The 14,040-nt window shown below is 36.7% G+C and overlaps 2 protein-coding genes across 2 annotated transcripts; both read left to right on the forward strand.

Moving 5' to 3' along the window:
* The first annotated feature begins 453 nt into the window (after nucleotides 1-453).
* LOC116125729 (putative E3 ubiquitin-protein ligase LIN-1) lies at nucleotides 454-5,577 on the forward strand. Its single transcript, XM_031411444.1, has 6 exons — nucleotides 454-784; nucleotides 1,777-3,438; nucleotides 4,038-4,265; nucleotides 4,362-4,395; nucleotides 4,469-5,117; nucleotides 5,358-5,577. The coding sequence occupies exons 2-6, from the start codon at nucleotides 1,801-1,803 to the stop codon at nucleotides 5,575-5,577; spliced, it is 2,769 nt and encodes a 922-aa protein (XP_031267304.1). The 5' UTR covers nucleotides 454-784; nucleotides 1,777-1,800.
* Nucleotides 5,578-5,586: 9 nt separating this feature from the next.
* Nucleotides 5,587-7,701, forward strand: LOC116125730 (putative E3 ubiquitin-protein ligase LIN-1). The gene is made up of 3 exons (XM_031411445.1): nucleotides 5,587-5,859; nucleotides 6,271-6,580; nucleotides 7,246-7,701. Exons 1-3 carry the CDS (start codon nucleotides 5,587-5,589, stop codon nucleotides 7,362-7,364), a joined length of 702 nt encoding a protein of 233 aa, XP_031267305.1. The 3' UTR covers nucleotides 7,365-7,701.
* The last annotated feature ends 6,339 nt before the right edge of the window (nucleotides 7,702-14,040 follow it).

A 14,040-nucleotide genomic window follows, 5' to 3' on the forward strand; every position in this document is an offset into this window, starting at 1 on the left:
TTTACTTAATAAATTATGTTAAGATTAGATATATATATATATATTTAATTATGTTTGGGAAAAAATCTCTGCAAGGGAATTTTCTCGTAAAGTCCCGTTCATCGGGCTAGGACAAGACAGGGATGAGAGTGATTCCATCCCTACAGGTTAGGGATGGTATGAGAGTTGTTTCTGCCAACGGGGATGGGTCGGGGACAATTATGGAAGTGGATATCAGGACGGGGACGGGAAATGGGGTCCCCGACCCCGCCCGCGCCGATCCCTACCTACCAATAATTGTTGGGTTGTTTTTCACTTGAGTATCTCTGAAATTACGTGAAGTTAATGATTAAAAAGCGACAACAACGTTGTAACTGATAGCTTTGAAAGAAGTGGGGTCCATGGAGCACAACAAAATATTATGTTTTTGTTTGTCAACCTCCATTTGTCTCTCCTCTCACTTCAGCATTTTCCTTGTTGCCTATTGTTACTCTCTCCATCTTTGTCGCTCAAATCTTCTCTTTCTCTTTGTCTTTTACTCCATTTGCAGTCCTTTATATGCCTTCATGGCCTTTCCTCAATCTTATTCATCACCACTTTTGTTTTCTTATTTTCTCTTCCCAAGATTCTCCTTTCATATTCCAACATTCTATTCTTGTCCCAGTTTTCATCGCCACCACTCAAAAACACAACCAAACCATTGTTGTAATCAATGTTTTGTGAATATATCTGGACCCCTGTGTTCAAAAAATGCCAAAGTTGTGAGCTCTTCTGTGAAGTTGGGTTGTGAAAAAGAGCTTCAAAGGTAAGAAACATGGAGTTTTTAAGCATTTTAACATGTTTTATGTGTATATTTGAATTTAGATGTAAATTTATGAACTTTTTGTCTTCTCTGGTTTATTTATTTTGAATTAAAATAGAATCAAACCCATATTATGATAAATGTTTTCTTGAATATATCTTGACCCTTGTGTTGAAAAATTGCCAAAGTTGTAAGCTTTTTTGTGAGGTTGGGTTGTGAAAAGGAGCCTCAAAGGTAAGAAATATGGTGTTTTAAAGAATATTTTAACATGTTTTATGAATATATTTGAGTTTAGATGAATTTTAATGAATGTTTGTCTTCTCTGGTTAATTTAGTTTTGACTTAAAACAGAATCAAACCCATGTTATGATAAATGTTTTGTGGATATATCTTCACCCTTGTGTTGAAAAATTGTCATAGTTGTGAGCTTTTTCTGTGAAGTTGGGTTGAAAAAAGAAGCTTGAAAGGTTAGAACTGTCGTGTTATTTTTTAGTATAGTTTAACATTTATTTTGTGTATATTTGTGTTTAGTATTTGTCTTTTCTGGTTTTGTTTTGTTTTCAATTAAAACAGAATCAAACCCATGTTGTGGTCGATGTTTTGTGAATATGTCTTGACCCTTGTGTTGAAAAAAATGTTAAAATTGTGAGCTTTCTGGGAATTTGGGTTGTGAAAAGGAGCTTGAAAAGTGAGTCATGGCTGTTTTAAGCATATTTTAACATGTTTTATGTTTATGGAAGGCTTTGTTTTAAGAAAGGTCTTCTGATTTAGTTTCTCAGTCCTGCACGTTCTTTAATTCTAGTTAACAAACTATTGATTGATGTTCTTGATAATCTTGTGTTGATACATGGCTTCCCTCTTTTTTTTTTTTTTTTTTTTTTTTGTGCTTTTTATGGGTTGGAAATTTTTCAAGGCCTAAGGGGGCCTGTGTTACTGTTGGTAGATTTATTGGAAAGAAAAAGATGGTAATTGATTTCGATTGTAACTTTGTGCAGAGGAATATTCATACATTGGCAGAAATGGCGTCATTGGAGGAGCTTCTTGCAGAGGATGGATTCAGGGGAAGAAGATCAGTGGCAAGCTCAAGACCTTCTTTGAGTATGCCTCGTTACCCTTTTCGAGACCAAAACAGAACAGCTTCTCCTTTAAACAGAATAAAAACTGAAAGGGTGAGGTCTGATGTATCTCGACATGCTTTAAGAGGAGGATTGCCAAGAAGTGATAGCAGTAGAAAGCCAAGGGATAGTCTTATTAGAAAAGAAAGAGTAGATAAAAGGTCGATGAAAGAACATAAGGAAAAACTTGCAGAAGATTTCCGGGGAAGTGAGATAGTTGAGGAAGGCGTGGAAGAAAGTGAGACAGTGATGAATATATATTATGATGAAGTGAAAAGAAGATCAGAGAGGAGAGAAAAGTATTTGAAAGGAATCGTCGAAAAGGAGAGGCCTAAAGAGAGTTCAGGAAAGGATGTAATGATAGATAAGAGGCAGGGCAACAGCTCTACTGGACGTTTGCTCACAAAAGATAGAAATAGGAGAAGCTTGAAAGAGCCTGAGATTAATTATGACAGATCCAACAGAGGTTCGCGCAGTCGAAAGAAATTCGAAGATGATAATGAAAACCCTGAAAATGCTATGCCACCAGCTTCTGAACCTGCTCTTGATGAAGTTGCTGTTCAAGCCATGGTCTCAATTCTCAGTGGTTATATTAAACAATTTCTCAAAGATGAGGATTTTCGCACGACGCTTCGTCATAACTCCTTCTCTTGCCTTAATTTTATTGAACTTGGAGAAGAATATCACAATGAGAGCAAGGTCATAGCCAATCTTGAGCAAGCAATTGAAACTGTAGAAAGAGCTGCTGAGGAGTCTGCAAGTTCCAAAGAATTGAAAAGAGCTTCACTACAGCTTAGTGTGATTACGGGGTTGAATTCAAGTGATATGAAGGATGGTTTCACTTACGGGATTCCCAATTCTAAGTTGTCGGCCTGTGCTCATCTCTATCTTAGTGTGATATATAAGCTGCAAAAGAAAGACAGGATCTCAGCAAAGCATCTACTGCAAGTGTTCTGTGATTCGTCGTTTATTGCGCGAACAACTTTGTTACCTAAACTCTGGGACCATTTATTTTCTCCACATCTTGCACATTTGAAGGTGTGGTATAATCAAGAAGCTGAGTCTTTAACAGATGCGCCCAGCAGGCCTAGGAAGCTGAAGCTCCTTGAGAAAGTGTACAATGAAATTCTGGATTCCGGGACTTACCAGTTTGCAGCTTACTATAAGGATTGGCTCACAGAGGGAGTTGAAGCTCCTTCAATACCATCTATACAAATTCCATCAACGTCTGTTCGTGGACTTCAGCGAGGAGGTTCATTTGGTCATTCTTCAGAGGTAGCTAGTCCTTCTGGACCCTTTTCACCGCAACCAATGGTGAGTAAAAAGCTATATGACGCTGTATTTGGAAGATTAAGTAAACCAAAAGTTGAAGGGGCTGAAGATGATGGGGAAATAGAGACCCTTGATAATGGAATAGGAAGCTCTGACAGTTCCATTGTAGAAGTTAAACAAACATTAACCTATTCTTCTGAAATTGTTAAATGCACATATCAAGATGTCGAAGAAGGTTCCACCAAGAGTGTCCAAGATGCTTTATACTCAGTAAGCAATTTAACATAATCTTTTTTATAATATTTTTTTTTTCTTGCTTTTGATCTTTCTTATTCATTTTAGTTTGCTGTTTATAGCTAATATGAATGGATTCTCATACTAAATTTGTGGCATAAAGCTTGATACTGGATTTATAAGACTTTGACTCAGATTGTGGAAGGTTTCTTGAGATTTATATTATCACATATATTCTCATATAGACAGAATGCGCCGAACTACGGGAGTACATATGTTTTACTTTCTAGATCAGCAGTAAGTATTAAATCTAAGGTAGTCAAACCGTAGTGTGAGGCGATTGTCTTCAGAATTCAAGTTGATTTTATTTCGTCCATTACTGTTGTTTATATAATATATGAAGAGAAACTTCGGACATTTGATATCTTTCTTTGAATGAGATCTGAATTATAGCGACAGTTTCATTAAAAACCAGTTAGATTTAGGAATGATACACTTTTTATTTATTGGGAGATGATATGACTGTCTGTTCATATGCATACTGATGTGTGGTCTGCTGATGAAATGGACCTTGAGTTTGTCTTCTTGTTTCCTCTCTAAACTATTGTAGCCTTAAGAATTTAAATATTCTGCAGGAAGAAGTACTGTTATTAACATATGAGGAAGGGTTAAGGCTGCAGGAAGTGAGTGTTTCACCAGAAAGAGATGTGAGTGATAAAGTTAGCATCTCTAATACAAGTAAAAAAACTGAAGAAGATCCTCTTGAGGTATGTGCACCTTCAAATACAGAGGCGAACGAGCTTGCCCTCAAGAGACTGGCAAGATCAATTTTTGAACAGCAACAACTTGAGAGTACTAGTGAGGTAGCATTCAAGATTCTGTGCCTCATTTCTTGCATTCTTCTGTAGTTTTTGCTATGAATGTCTATAAAATTTTCTTTAATTTATATTTTTTTCCAGGAGCAGCCAAACAAATTGTGTCCCGCTTTTGAAGGTTAGTAAAAAAGAACATATTTTGTGTTTGTAATTTTTATTCCAGTGCTCATATCTACATTTTCCCAGTGCAGAGTTGCGTGCAAGTCCAGAATATTTTGATGAAGGATCTTTCTTCGCAAGCATTCCTCAGGACTTCATTTGCCCCCTGACTGGACAATTGTTCGAAGATCCAGTGACCCTAGAGACTGGTCAAAGCTTTGAGCGAGTGGCCATAAAAAAATGGATGGATCAGGGAAACAAAACATGTCCTGTAACAGGAAAAACATTGGAATCTACAACTGTCCCACTCACCAACTTCATTTTGAAGCGTGTTATTGATGCTTGGAAGTTACAAAACTGCGGATATCTTTTGGCTGTCGCCTCTCAAATTGTGGGGAATTCAGGGGAAGAAAGGTCAACAAACCGGGATGAAACAGCTATAGTTATACTAGAGCAACTTCTTACCACTTTTAGCAGCAAAGATAGAATAACAAATGCCAAACACCTTATCTCTCTTGGTGGTTTGCAATTTCTTATTCGGAGGTTTGGGCTAGGAAGTTTAGAGGAGAGGACACGTGTAGCAGCACTTTTGTTATGTTGTATTGAAGCAGACACCAGTTGCAGAACCCAGATTGCTAGAAGTGTAAATAAACAGACTCTCCTGGAGCTGCTTCACAGCAAGGAAGTTAAGTCAAGAACAAATGCAGTGCTCTTGCTGAGTGAATTGATTTGCTTGAACAGGTGTGCGATGTTTAATCTCATTCTGCATTTTGTCAAAATGAAGACTTCGTTAGATGTTACTAGTAAACAATGGAAGAAAAAATTCAGCAAAATTTTCTTGCATTGAAAATTGTGAAATTTTTTATCTTTTAGTGTTTCTTAGCGCCCATGAACGAAAGTTTGAACTTTAAAAGAATGCAGACCTTCGCAATTGAGAATTTTTTTTTTTTTTTTGTATATTCTTAACGTTTGTTTTTTCAGGCGGAGAGATGTGGCGTCACTGTTAAGTGGCTTGCAGAATGAAGAGATAGTGAAAGCAATGCATGTTCTGCTCGTGTTTCTCCAGAGTTCTCCTCCAGAGCAAAAACCCTTAGTATCTGTGCTTTTGCTACACTTAGATCTTCGGGTATGCTCATTAAATTTAAGATTTAGTAGCTTTCAGAATTTCCTCAATGCTTATTGGTTTCTCCATTGTTCCTGAGACAACGGTATGCTGCAGGTAGAACCTCGAAAGTATAGCATATATAAAGAGGCAGCTGTTGACGCCATTACAGCGGCCCTGGATGAAAGCGTAAAGGATGAGAGTGTGCGAGAGAAGTGTTGCAGAGCCCTCCTTATCTTGGGAGGGCGCCTATCTCTTTCGGGAGAATTGGTGACTGAGATCTGGATCCTGAAGCAAGCTGGGTTTAATGAATATGGTTGTGAAGTAAATTCTCTGAACAATGAAGAAAACGATATACTGGTGCATGATTCTATCGACTTGGTATGTAATTTCCGCATCACTAACTAGTGTTCCTAAATATCTTCAACAGTCAAGTTGCTTAAAGTTATTAAACAAGAATTTTCAAGTTCACGTGTCCACATTTTCTTAAAATCCAGACTCTTCTTAACTAGTGTAAATAAACAGTGAAAAACAAAATTTGATAGTTTCCAATATAAAAATGTTGGACTATATTTTTGTCATTTAGTGCCAATAAACTATTTACTGGTAGACATCGCAGAGGAAATGAACTAGTTACTGAAATATCATATTTGTTCCAATTTATTGAAGTCAGTTTTTTGGAATGGGAAACAAGTTTATAAAGCAAGTAATTAAAATGATATAAACTCTACTTCATTGCTTTTGATTGGGATTATTGGAAGAATTTAACCGAATTCTGATCATCTTATTTAGGATGATGAAGAAGATGCCATTGAAGAGTGGTTGAGAAACCTGTCAGCATCACTGCTCGGAAATGGAAAAAAGTCATTTCTAGAGACTATTTCCAAGAGTTTAGGCTCTGGAAACTTGAATTTGATCAAGGTATGCCTTGTTACTGTGGCATGGTTAAGCAATGCACTTTCTTTGCAATCGGATACCGAATTCCAGCTCTCTGCCTTCTCAGCCCTAATCTCTCAGCTGAAAGAAATCCTTGAACATGGTGAACAACTTCAGCTCAAGGTCCTTGCTTCAATGTCTTTGCTCAATTTCAGCAGAATCCCAGGTTAGCACCTTTTGCTTGAAAATACTTGTTTTGAATAATTTTTTCAGTTGCCAGTTTAGGAAGAAAAATGTAACATATGATACGAAGCATGGTCAAATATATGTGCAGAAATGAGTGAAATATATTCAACGGTCTGTCTTTCTTGCAAACCTCGTTTAATGACATTGGTGAATGGTTAATTAACGTTATCTAATATTAAAAGATAAAAAATCAGTTTAAATTTATTCTCATATAGTTTTCAATTATAAAAATTTGTCCTTTAGTATATATTGGACTAGCAGACTGAGAATTCTTGTTATATTCAATACATTGAGAATTCTTAATACAGATGTCCACATATTTTAAATCTCAAATCCCATAGTTGAGCCAAAATTTTACCGTTTTCAATAAAGTAATACTGTACTGACAAATACTTCTTATTAACTTTTTCTCACAAATACAATGTATCAACTTGCAATTGATCAGCGTGCATGAATCCCATCTACCCAACAATGGTCCTGCCTGACCATAAAAAAATTTTGATTGAATTTTTGTCTATTAATGTCAGATAACGCCAAACAACAAGGTCCCAGTTTTAATGTGTGAGAGATGAACTATTCAATACGTAGAATTCTAAGCCCGAGAGTTGGAGTTAATAAGCAACCACATTTCCGTTTCTGTTGCAGAATGCAGGGTCCTAATGATGACAATTGCGGAAGAGATCAACGTTCCTTTACGAAGTCTAGCTGAAGAAACATGGACAGCCAAACAGCTATACGCCATCATTTCCCGGGAAGATCAGTAATCTAAGAAAAAAGTAACAATTCTCTCCTTCAACAATTTGCAACTCTGCATTCATAAACTATTTCTTCTGGTTAACTGCCATCAACTTCCAGGGTCTCTAGCAGCATAAATCAATGGCCTCGTAAGGTCATCACTCCAGCATCAGATTCCTGTATATTTTTCCTGAGCTGCACACTGTAGCCATAGGACTCAAGAACATCACCATGTTAGGTGTTTTACAGCTTCAAAATTTTGCATGGTTGCAAATGTTCAAAGGCTTCTTGACTTGGATAGCAAGTCACATTGTATAAAGAAATCTGTATATATAATTTGTTTGTAGTTATGGAGACCATTTTTGAGTCATTGATAAAACTCAATTATATATGAAACTTGAAATTTATGTCGGGCGGAGCCAAAAATTTATTTTTGTCTTTTATCTTGTGGGTGTTACTTAACAATGATAATTGCATGAGACTGCTGAAAAAAAGTAGAAATTCTATATGCATATTTCATGTGTAGATTTGGAACGGATTTCAAAAGAAAAATTAAAAACACTATAGTATTTTGAGAGAGAAAAAATAGCTTGAGCTAACGATTGAGGAGCAGTGGAATCTTCATTAGTTGGATTTTTTTTTTAACAAGTCAACCAGATAAAACTGTTTTAATACACAAAACAACAATGTGCATTAAATGCTCTGTTTTGCACTTTCTACTTACAAACTTTACAAAACACACCTTGTCATTAGTTGTAATCTTTACAGAGACACCCTTACATGTTAACACTTATACTCAATATTCCCTTGTAAACCAAAGTGCTAAGCACCACTACACAGCCTCAACACCTCTTTATACCATTATCATGTATAAACCTTTGCATACAAATTTATATATAATACACAATAAATGAAAAGATGAAAGTGAAAAAAATTAATTCAACTAATGAGAATGAATGGATATGATTATAAAAGAGTAATACGGTATCAGTTTATATACAAAAGTTTGTATACTTTCTCGCTCTACTACGGTGGTCAGTCTGGATCCAATATACCACCCCATCCAATAGCTGCAGAGGGAATAAAGAATCAAAGTGTAGCAGCCGCATTAGCAGTTGAGGGAAGCCAGGTTGAAGTAGAAGATCTTTCTTTTTCAGCCGGCTTCTTTCGGCAATTAGCGGAGGAAGCAGTTAGGCCAAGCTCCAAGCTACAAACTTTTGACTCTTCCGGCTCTATTTGTATTGGAAGAGAGATGAGATTCCTTCTTTAATTGAATCGGCGTGTCATAAAATATGGGCTGCTATTGGCTGCAATACCTTGTTGTGGATTCAATGTAAGGATGAGAGGCTGTAGGGCCTACTTCGAGCCCTCAGATTGAGTCCCTAAATTGGCATTAGGACGAAGAAGTAGAAGTGCGACCTCAACCCCCAACCTCGAGGAAAGTAAAGCTCTTTTGTCGAGGTTGATGGCAGATTGAAACTCTTAGAGTTATATTTTAATCTTGATATTGACATAAAATGACACGGCTCACAACTTGATGACTTTTCTCCTTTTTTTCAGATAAAAAAAGGCATAAATTAGCGAATGAAGACAATTTTACCGAGTTCAATTTTGGATGGGGTTTATTTGTTTATAGGAAAAAGGAAAAATTTGAGGAAAGTTAATAAAATTTCACCTTTACTTATAGATTATAATACAAAATTTTGTAAGAACTTTGGAATCAAATGCATTTCATCGCCTTATTTGAGATTTGATGGCTTTATTTTATTCGACCCCTTTAAGAGTTAGTTAAGTCTCAAGCATCACAATGATTTTCAGGATTATATGGGGCTTTTGATATCTTTTAAGAGTTTTATGATATTTCAAGAGAGTTCATTCATTCCACACTTTGAAATGGAGTTTTAATAATCCGTCCCCCCTCACAGACCTAACAAAACAAAACAAACAATATATTTTACCCTAAGGCAAAGCATAAAGACACATTACAGAAAAAACAGTACACTATCAACTTCATGAAAAACCCGTCAAGCCAAAACTCATTTGCATCATTTCGTCTTTTATTGACACCATCTTTATGAGTTTCTTTGAAAGAGTTCCGCCTTTTGTTTAACCTTTTAAACCCTATCCTATCCTATTATCCTATCCAATCTAATCCACTAAAATACATATTTATTTTAATATTGCCTATTCAATTCAAAATCCATATTCTATTCAACTCAAAACATTTAACAATTACATTTTTTCAATAAAGTTTATAAATTAAAAAAACACCCCCACCCACCTAACTATTGTCGACAGCCGACCACCACCGTCGAACAATGGTCAGAAGTCACTGGAATGGTGCATAACTGGCTAGATCTGGTCGGTCGTGCGCCAGTCTGACTTTTTTTAGCCAGATCCACCATGGATCTGACCCAAAACGACTAGATCTATAGTCAAAGATCTGACCGTTGACGACGACCATATCTTGGTCATCGTTATGGCCAAACAATAGCCAATTCTTTGGCCGTAGATCTGGCCATTTCTGGCTAGATCAGTGCATGACCGGCCATATCTAGTTGATTGTGCATCGTTACGGAAACTTTTGGCCATCGTCCGACGATGGTGACCGATTGTTGGCAATAGCTAGGTGGGTGGGGATATTTTTGTTAATTTATAAACTTTTATTGTGGGGGATGTTTAGTTAAATTAACAAATGTAGGGGCTTAAAATAATCTAGGGTGCGTTTGGTGTAGTATTTTGGATAAGATTTTGAGGATAGTATTGGATTGTTGGATAGGAGAGTATTACGAGGTAAATTTGAAAAATTTATGAAAAAGCCCTTAGGTTTACTAATTTAATTAAAGACCCTATTATATAAAATGACAAAAACACCCCTACCACCTGCAGTGTCAGATTCCGGCCACCACCGCCAGAATCTGGCCGAAAAATTTCATTACGGCACAGAGCGATCGGATCTGTGCCGTAACGCATCGCGGATCTGGCCGGAAAAGGCCAGATCTACGGCCTGTTATGGCCGTCGACGGCCNAAAATTCTATATGCATATTTCATGTGTAGATTTGGAACGGATTTGAAAAGAAAAATTAAAAAAACTATAGTATTTTGAGAGAGAAAAAATAGCTTGAGGAGCAGTGGAATCTTCATTAATTGGATTTTTTTTTTTTTTTTTTTTTTTACAAGTCAACCAGATAAAACTGTTTTAATATACAAAACAACAATGTACATTAAACACTCCGTTTTGCATTTTCTACTTACAAACTTTACAATACACACCCTGTGATTAGTTGTAATCTTTACAGAGACACCCTTACATGTTAACACTTATACTCAATATTCCCTCATAAACACCACTACACAGCCTCAACACCTCTTTATACCGTTATTTCCCCGTAAACCAAAATACCTTTTCTTTTCCGTCTGTGTATTCTTACATTTCATCAACTATACTTCTTCTGCTTATCAACTTGAATCTTTGCTTATATAGCTAACTTTAGTACTCCAGCAACCTACCCATTACACAAGACCACAGTCCAGCAACCTACTTATTACATAAGACCACAGTTCACTTGACTTGCTCACTTCTTTAACCTACCCCAATTTTGTGAAGAAGCCAACATTCATTCCAAAGTTCACTCCACACATCTGCATAATTTCTACAAACCTGCCATCTTGTAAAGGTACTGCTCAGGAGACTTTTAAAGAAAACAACATAAAAACATAAAGAATCAACCATCCTCCAGTGCTTGTAAAGAAGTCAACATACTGCAAAAACTTGAACACATTGCTTCACTTTCACCTGCAAAACTAAACACATTACTTGAATAGTCACAATTGCACAAATTATCAACACCTACTAGCAACAATCACAACCAAGTCACAACTGCCCAGATAATCAACACCTACTAGCAACAATCACAATCAATGAGTAATTTGACTACTCATGCTAGGCATGATCAACACCCTCAACATCCCCAGTAGCAGGCAGCTCAACAATAACATCTAGCTTATCTATGAGCATAGCAAATCTGGAGCCAGGTAGAGCCTTTGTTAGGATATCAACAATCTGATATTCAATGGCAATATATTGCACATGTAATAGTTTGTTTGCAACCAATTCTCTTACAAAATGCACGTCAATTTCGATGTGCTTAGTCTTGAGATGAAATACTAGATTAGAAGAAAGTGCTCGAGCACTCATGTTGTCGCACTAGATAACTGGAGTATTAGTAATAAAAATACCTAATTCTGTGAACAAATTTTTAAGCCACACTAGTTCTGTTGCAGCTTAATTGAGTGACCTATACCCAGCCTCTATAGAAGACAATGATACAATCTTTTGCTTCCTGGAGGACCACTGAACCAAGTTACCCCCAAGAAACACATTGTAGCCACTAGTGGATCTCCTATCTTTCTCATCTCCAGCCTAATCTGCATATGCAAAAGCTTCTAAGGTAAAAGGCTTCTGCTTAGTAAAGAGAATCCCATGGTATAAAGTCCCTTTGATGTATCTTAAAACCCTTTTACAAGTTGTCTAGTGCATGTCAGTAGGCTGCTGTAGGAATTGACTGAGTTTGTTCATAGCAAATGCCAAATCTGGCCTAGACAAAGTCAGATACTGTAGGCCACCAATAATGCCCCTATGTAGAGTTGGTTGGTAAAAAATTTTACTATCTTCTTTCCCAAGCTTAAGTCCAGTAGCCATAGGAATGGTGCATGGTTTAGACTTTGCCATTGTTGCCTTAGTTAATAGATCCTATGCATACTTGGTCTGAGTAAGGAGAAGACCAGTAAGATTCCTCTTTACTTCAAAACCTAGAAAATATCCTACTTCCCCAAGAGCTTTAAGAGCAAATTTGCTATCTAGATCAGCCACCAAGGTCGATATAAGCTAAGCATTATCCCTATTACAAGTATATCATCTACATATACTAAAAGATACATTAATGTAGACTCATTCTTATAAAAGAACAAGCTCACATCTGAAATTGAATTTTCAAAACCCTAATCAATTAATGCAGACTTAAGCTTATCAAACCAAGCTCTAGGAGCTTGTTTGAGACCATACAAGGCTTTATGCAGCCTACAAACTTGCCGAGGACCATGTTTATAACTTGCAAAACCAGTGTAGCCTTCAGGGGGGTAGCATAAACACATTTTCTGTCAATTCTCCATTTAAGAAGACATTGTTGACATTTAGCCACTGAATGGTCCAGTTATGATGCACTGCTAGGGATAGCATGACTTATGCAACCTTAACCACTGGTGAGAAGGTATCAAAATAATCTACCCTAGGGGCCTGTTGGAAGCCCTTAGCAACCAGCATGGCTTTATATTTATGCAGGGTCCCATCTGAGTTCAATTTAGTCTTAAATACCCACTTGTAGCCTGCCACATTCATTCCTTCTTCATGGGAAACCATCTCCCAAGTTTTATTCCTCAATAGTGCCTGGTATTCAGAGTCCATAGCCTGTTTTCATTCAAGACTAAGTAGAGCCTCAATGACAGTTTTAGGTTTTGGCAGAATATCCTTATTGGTTACTATAACCTAATAAGCAGTTGATCTAAGTTTTGGTCTAGAGCAACCAGTCTTAGACCTAGTAAGCATTTGATGTGTGTTTGATTTAACATTAGACATATTGAATATGCCAGGTATTGTAATTCCTAGTTGAGCACCAGGAATCTCTGAGAACTTAGTAGGGGCTAATTGATGTTATGTACCATAACTAGGACAGGTTGACAAGGTACAACCAGGTAATTCTTTTTTTAAACCAGAAGTATTTAAGGGTTCTGAATGACCATCTCTAATAGACATCATAGTTTATGTACTAGCATGTGAAAGAGGCTCAAAATTAGACTGTGAAGCAGCTGAAACATCATGCAGTGGAGATTCTAAGTTGACAGTTGTTAACTCCTTTGATGAGATAGAACTTTGAGATCTCAAATATTCTAAATTAGAACTTTGAAAAACTGGGAATGATGAAGAAATAAGAGTTGGGAATGGTGAAGAAGTAGGTGCTAACTATGGTAAAACCCAAGATGTACTAGGTGGAGTTATGGGCATGTTATCTTGTGAAATGAAATCAACAGATGGTGTAGGGCCAAAACTTGTCTTAAAGGGAAACTCTCCCTCATTAAATTTGATTGTTTAGCAATATATAACCTGCCTGTAGAAGTAAGGCACATGTACCCCTTATGAGAAAGACTATAACCTAGAAAAACACACTTTTCAGTATGAAAAGTGAGTTTATGCTTGTTGTATGGCTTTGGGTAAGGGTAACAGCTACAACCAAAGGTTTTCAAGTCTGTGTAATTAGGTTCCTACTTGAACAATGTGAAATAGAGTGAAGCATTCTCAAGGACATAAGTAGGTAGTCTATTAAGTAAAAGGTTGCTGTACTAAAAGCTGCCCACCAATGTTTTAAGGGCATGCCAACATGTGCCAAAAGAGACAAACCAAACTTTGTGATTGACCTATGTTTTCTCTCCATCCTCCCATTTTGCTAATGCAAATGGGGACAAGAGTGTCTAAACTAAATTCCATTTTTCTGTAAATAACCAGCAAATGCTCTATATTCTCCTCCCTAATCTGTTTGGAGGCATTTTAATTGATATCCTATCTGCTTCTCCACAAAACAATGAAATTGAGCAAAAGAACCATAAGCTTCAGACTTTAACTTCAAGGGGTAATCCAAGTAAAACAACTA

The sequence above is a fragment of the Pistacia vera genome, unplaced genomic scaffold, assembly GCF_008641045.1.
Source record: "Pistacia vera cultivar Batoury unplaced genomic scaffold, PisVer_v2 Contig170, whole genome shotgun sequence".
Lineage (NCBI taxonomy): Eukaryota > Viridiplantae > Streptophyta > Magnoliopsida > Sapindales > Anacardiaceae > Pistacia > Pistacia vera.

What these genes read in the sequence shown, in the direction of transcription:
- LOC116125730 (XM_031411445.1), top strand. Translation starts at nt 5,587, where the DNA reads ATGCTGCAGGTAGAACCTCGAAAGTATAGCATATATAAAGAGGCAGCT. An exon ending in TGCATGATTCTATCGACTTG is followed by an intron (nt 5,860 to 6,270) that starts GTATGTAATTTC and finishes CATCTTATTTAG; the next exon opens with GATGATGAAGAAGATGCCAT. An exon ending in CAATTTCAGCAGAATCCCAG is followed by an intron (nt 6,581 to 7,245) that starts GTTAGCACCTTT and finishes TTTCTGTTGCAG; the next exon opens with AATGCAGGGTCCTAATGATG.
- LOC116125729 (XM_031411444.1), top strand. Translation starts at nt 1,801, where the DNA reads ATGGCGTCATTGGAGGAGCTTCTTGCAGAGGATGGATTCAGGGGAAGA. An exon ending in TCCAAGATGCTTTATACTCA is followed by an intron (nt 3,439 to 4,037) that starts GTAAGCAATTTA and finishes AATATTCTGCAG; the next exon opens with GAAGAAGTACTGTTATTAAC. An exon ending in AACTTGAGAGTACTAGTGAG is followed by an intron (nt 4,266 to 4,361) that starts GTAGCATTCAAG and finishes ATTTTTTTCCAG; the next exon opens with GAGCAGCCAAACAAATTGTG.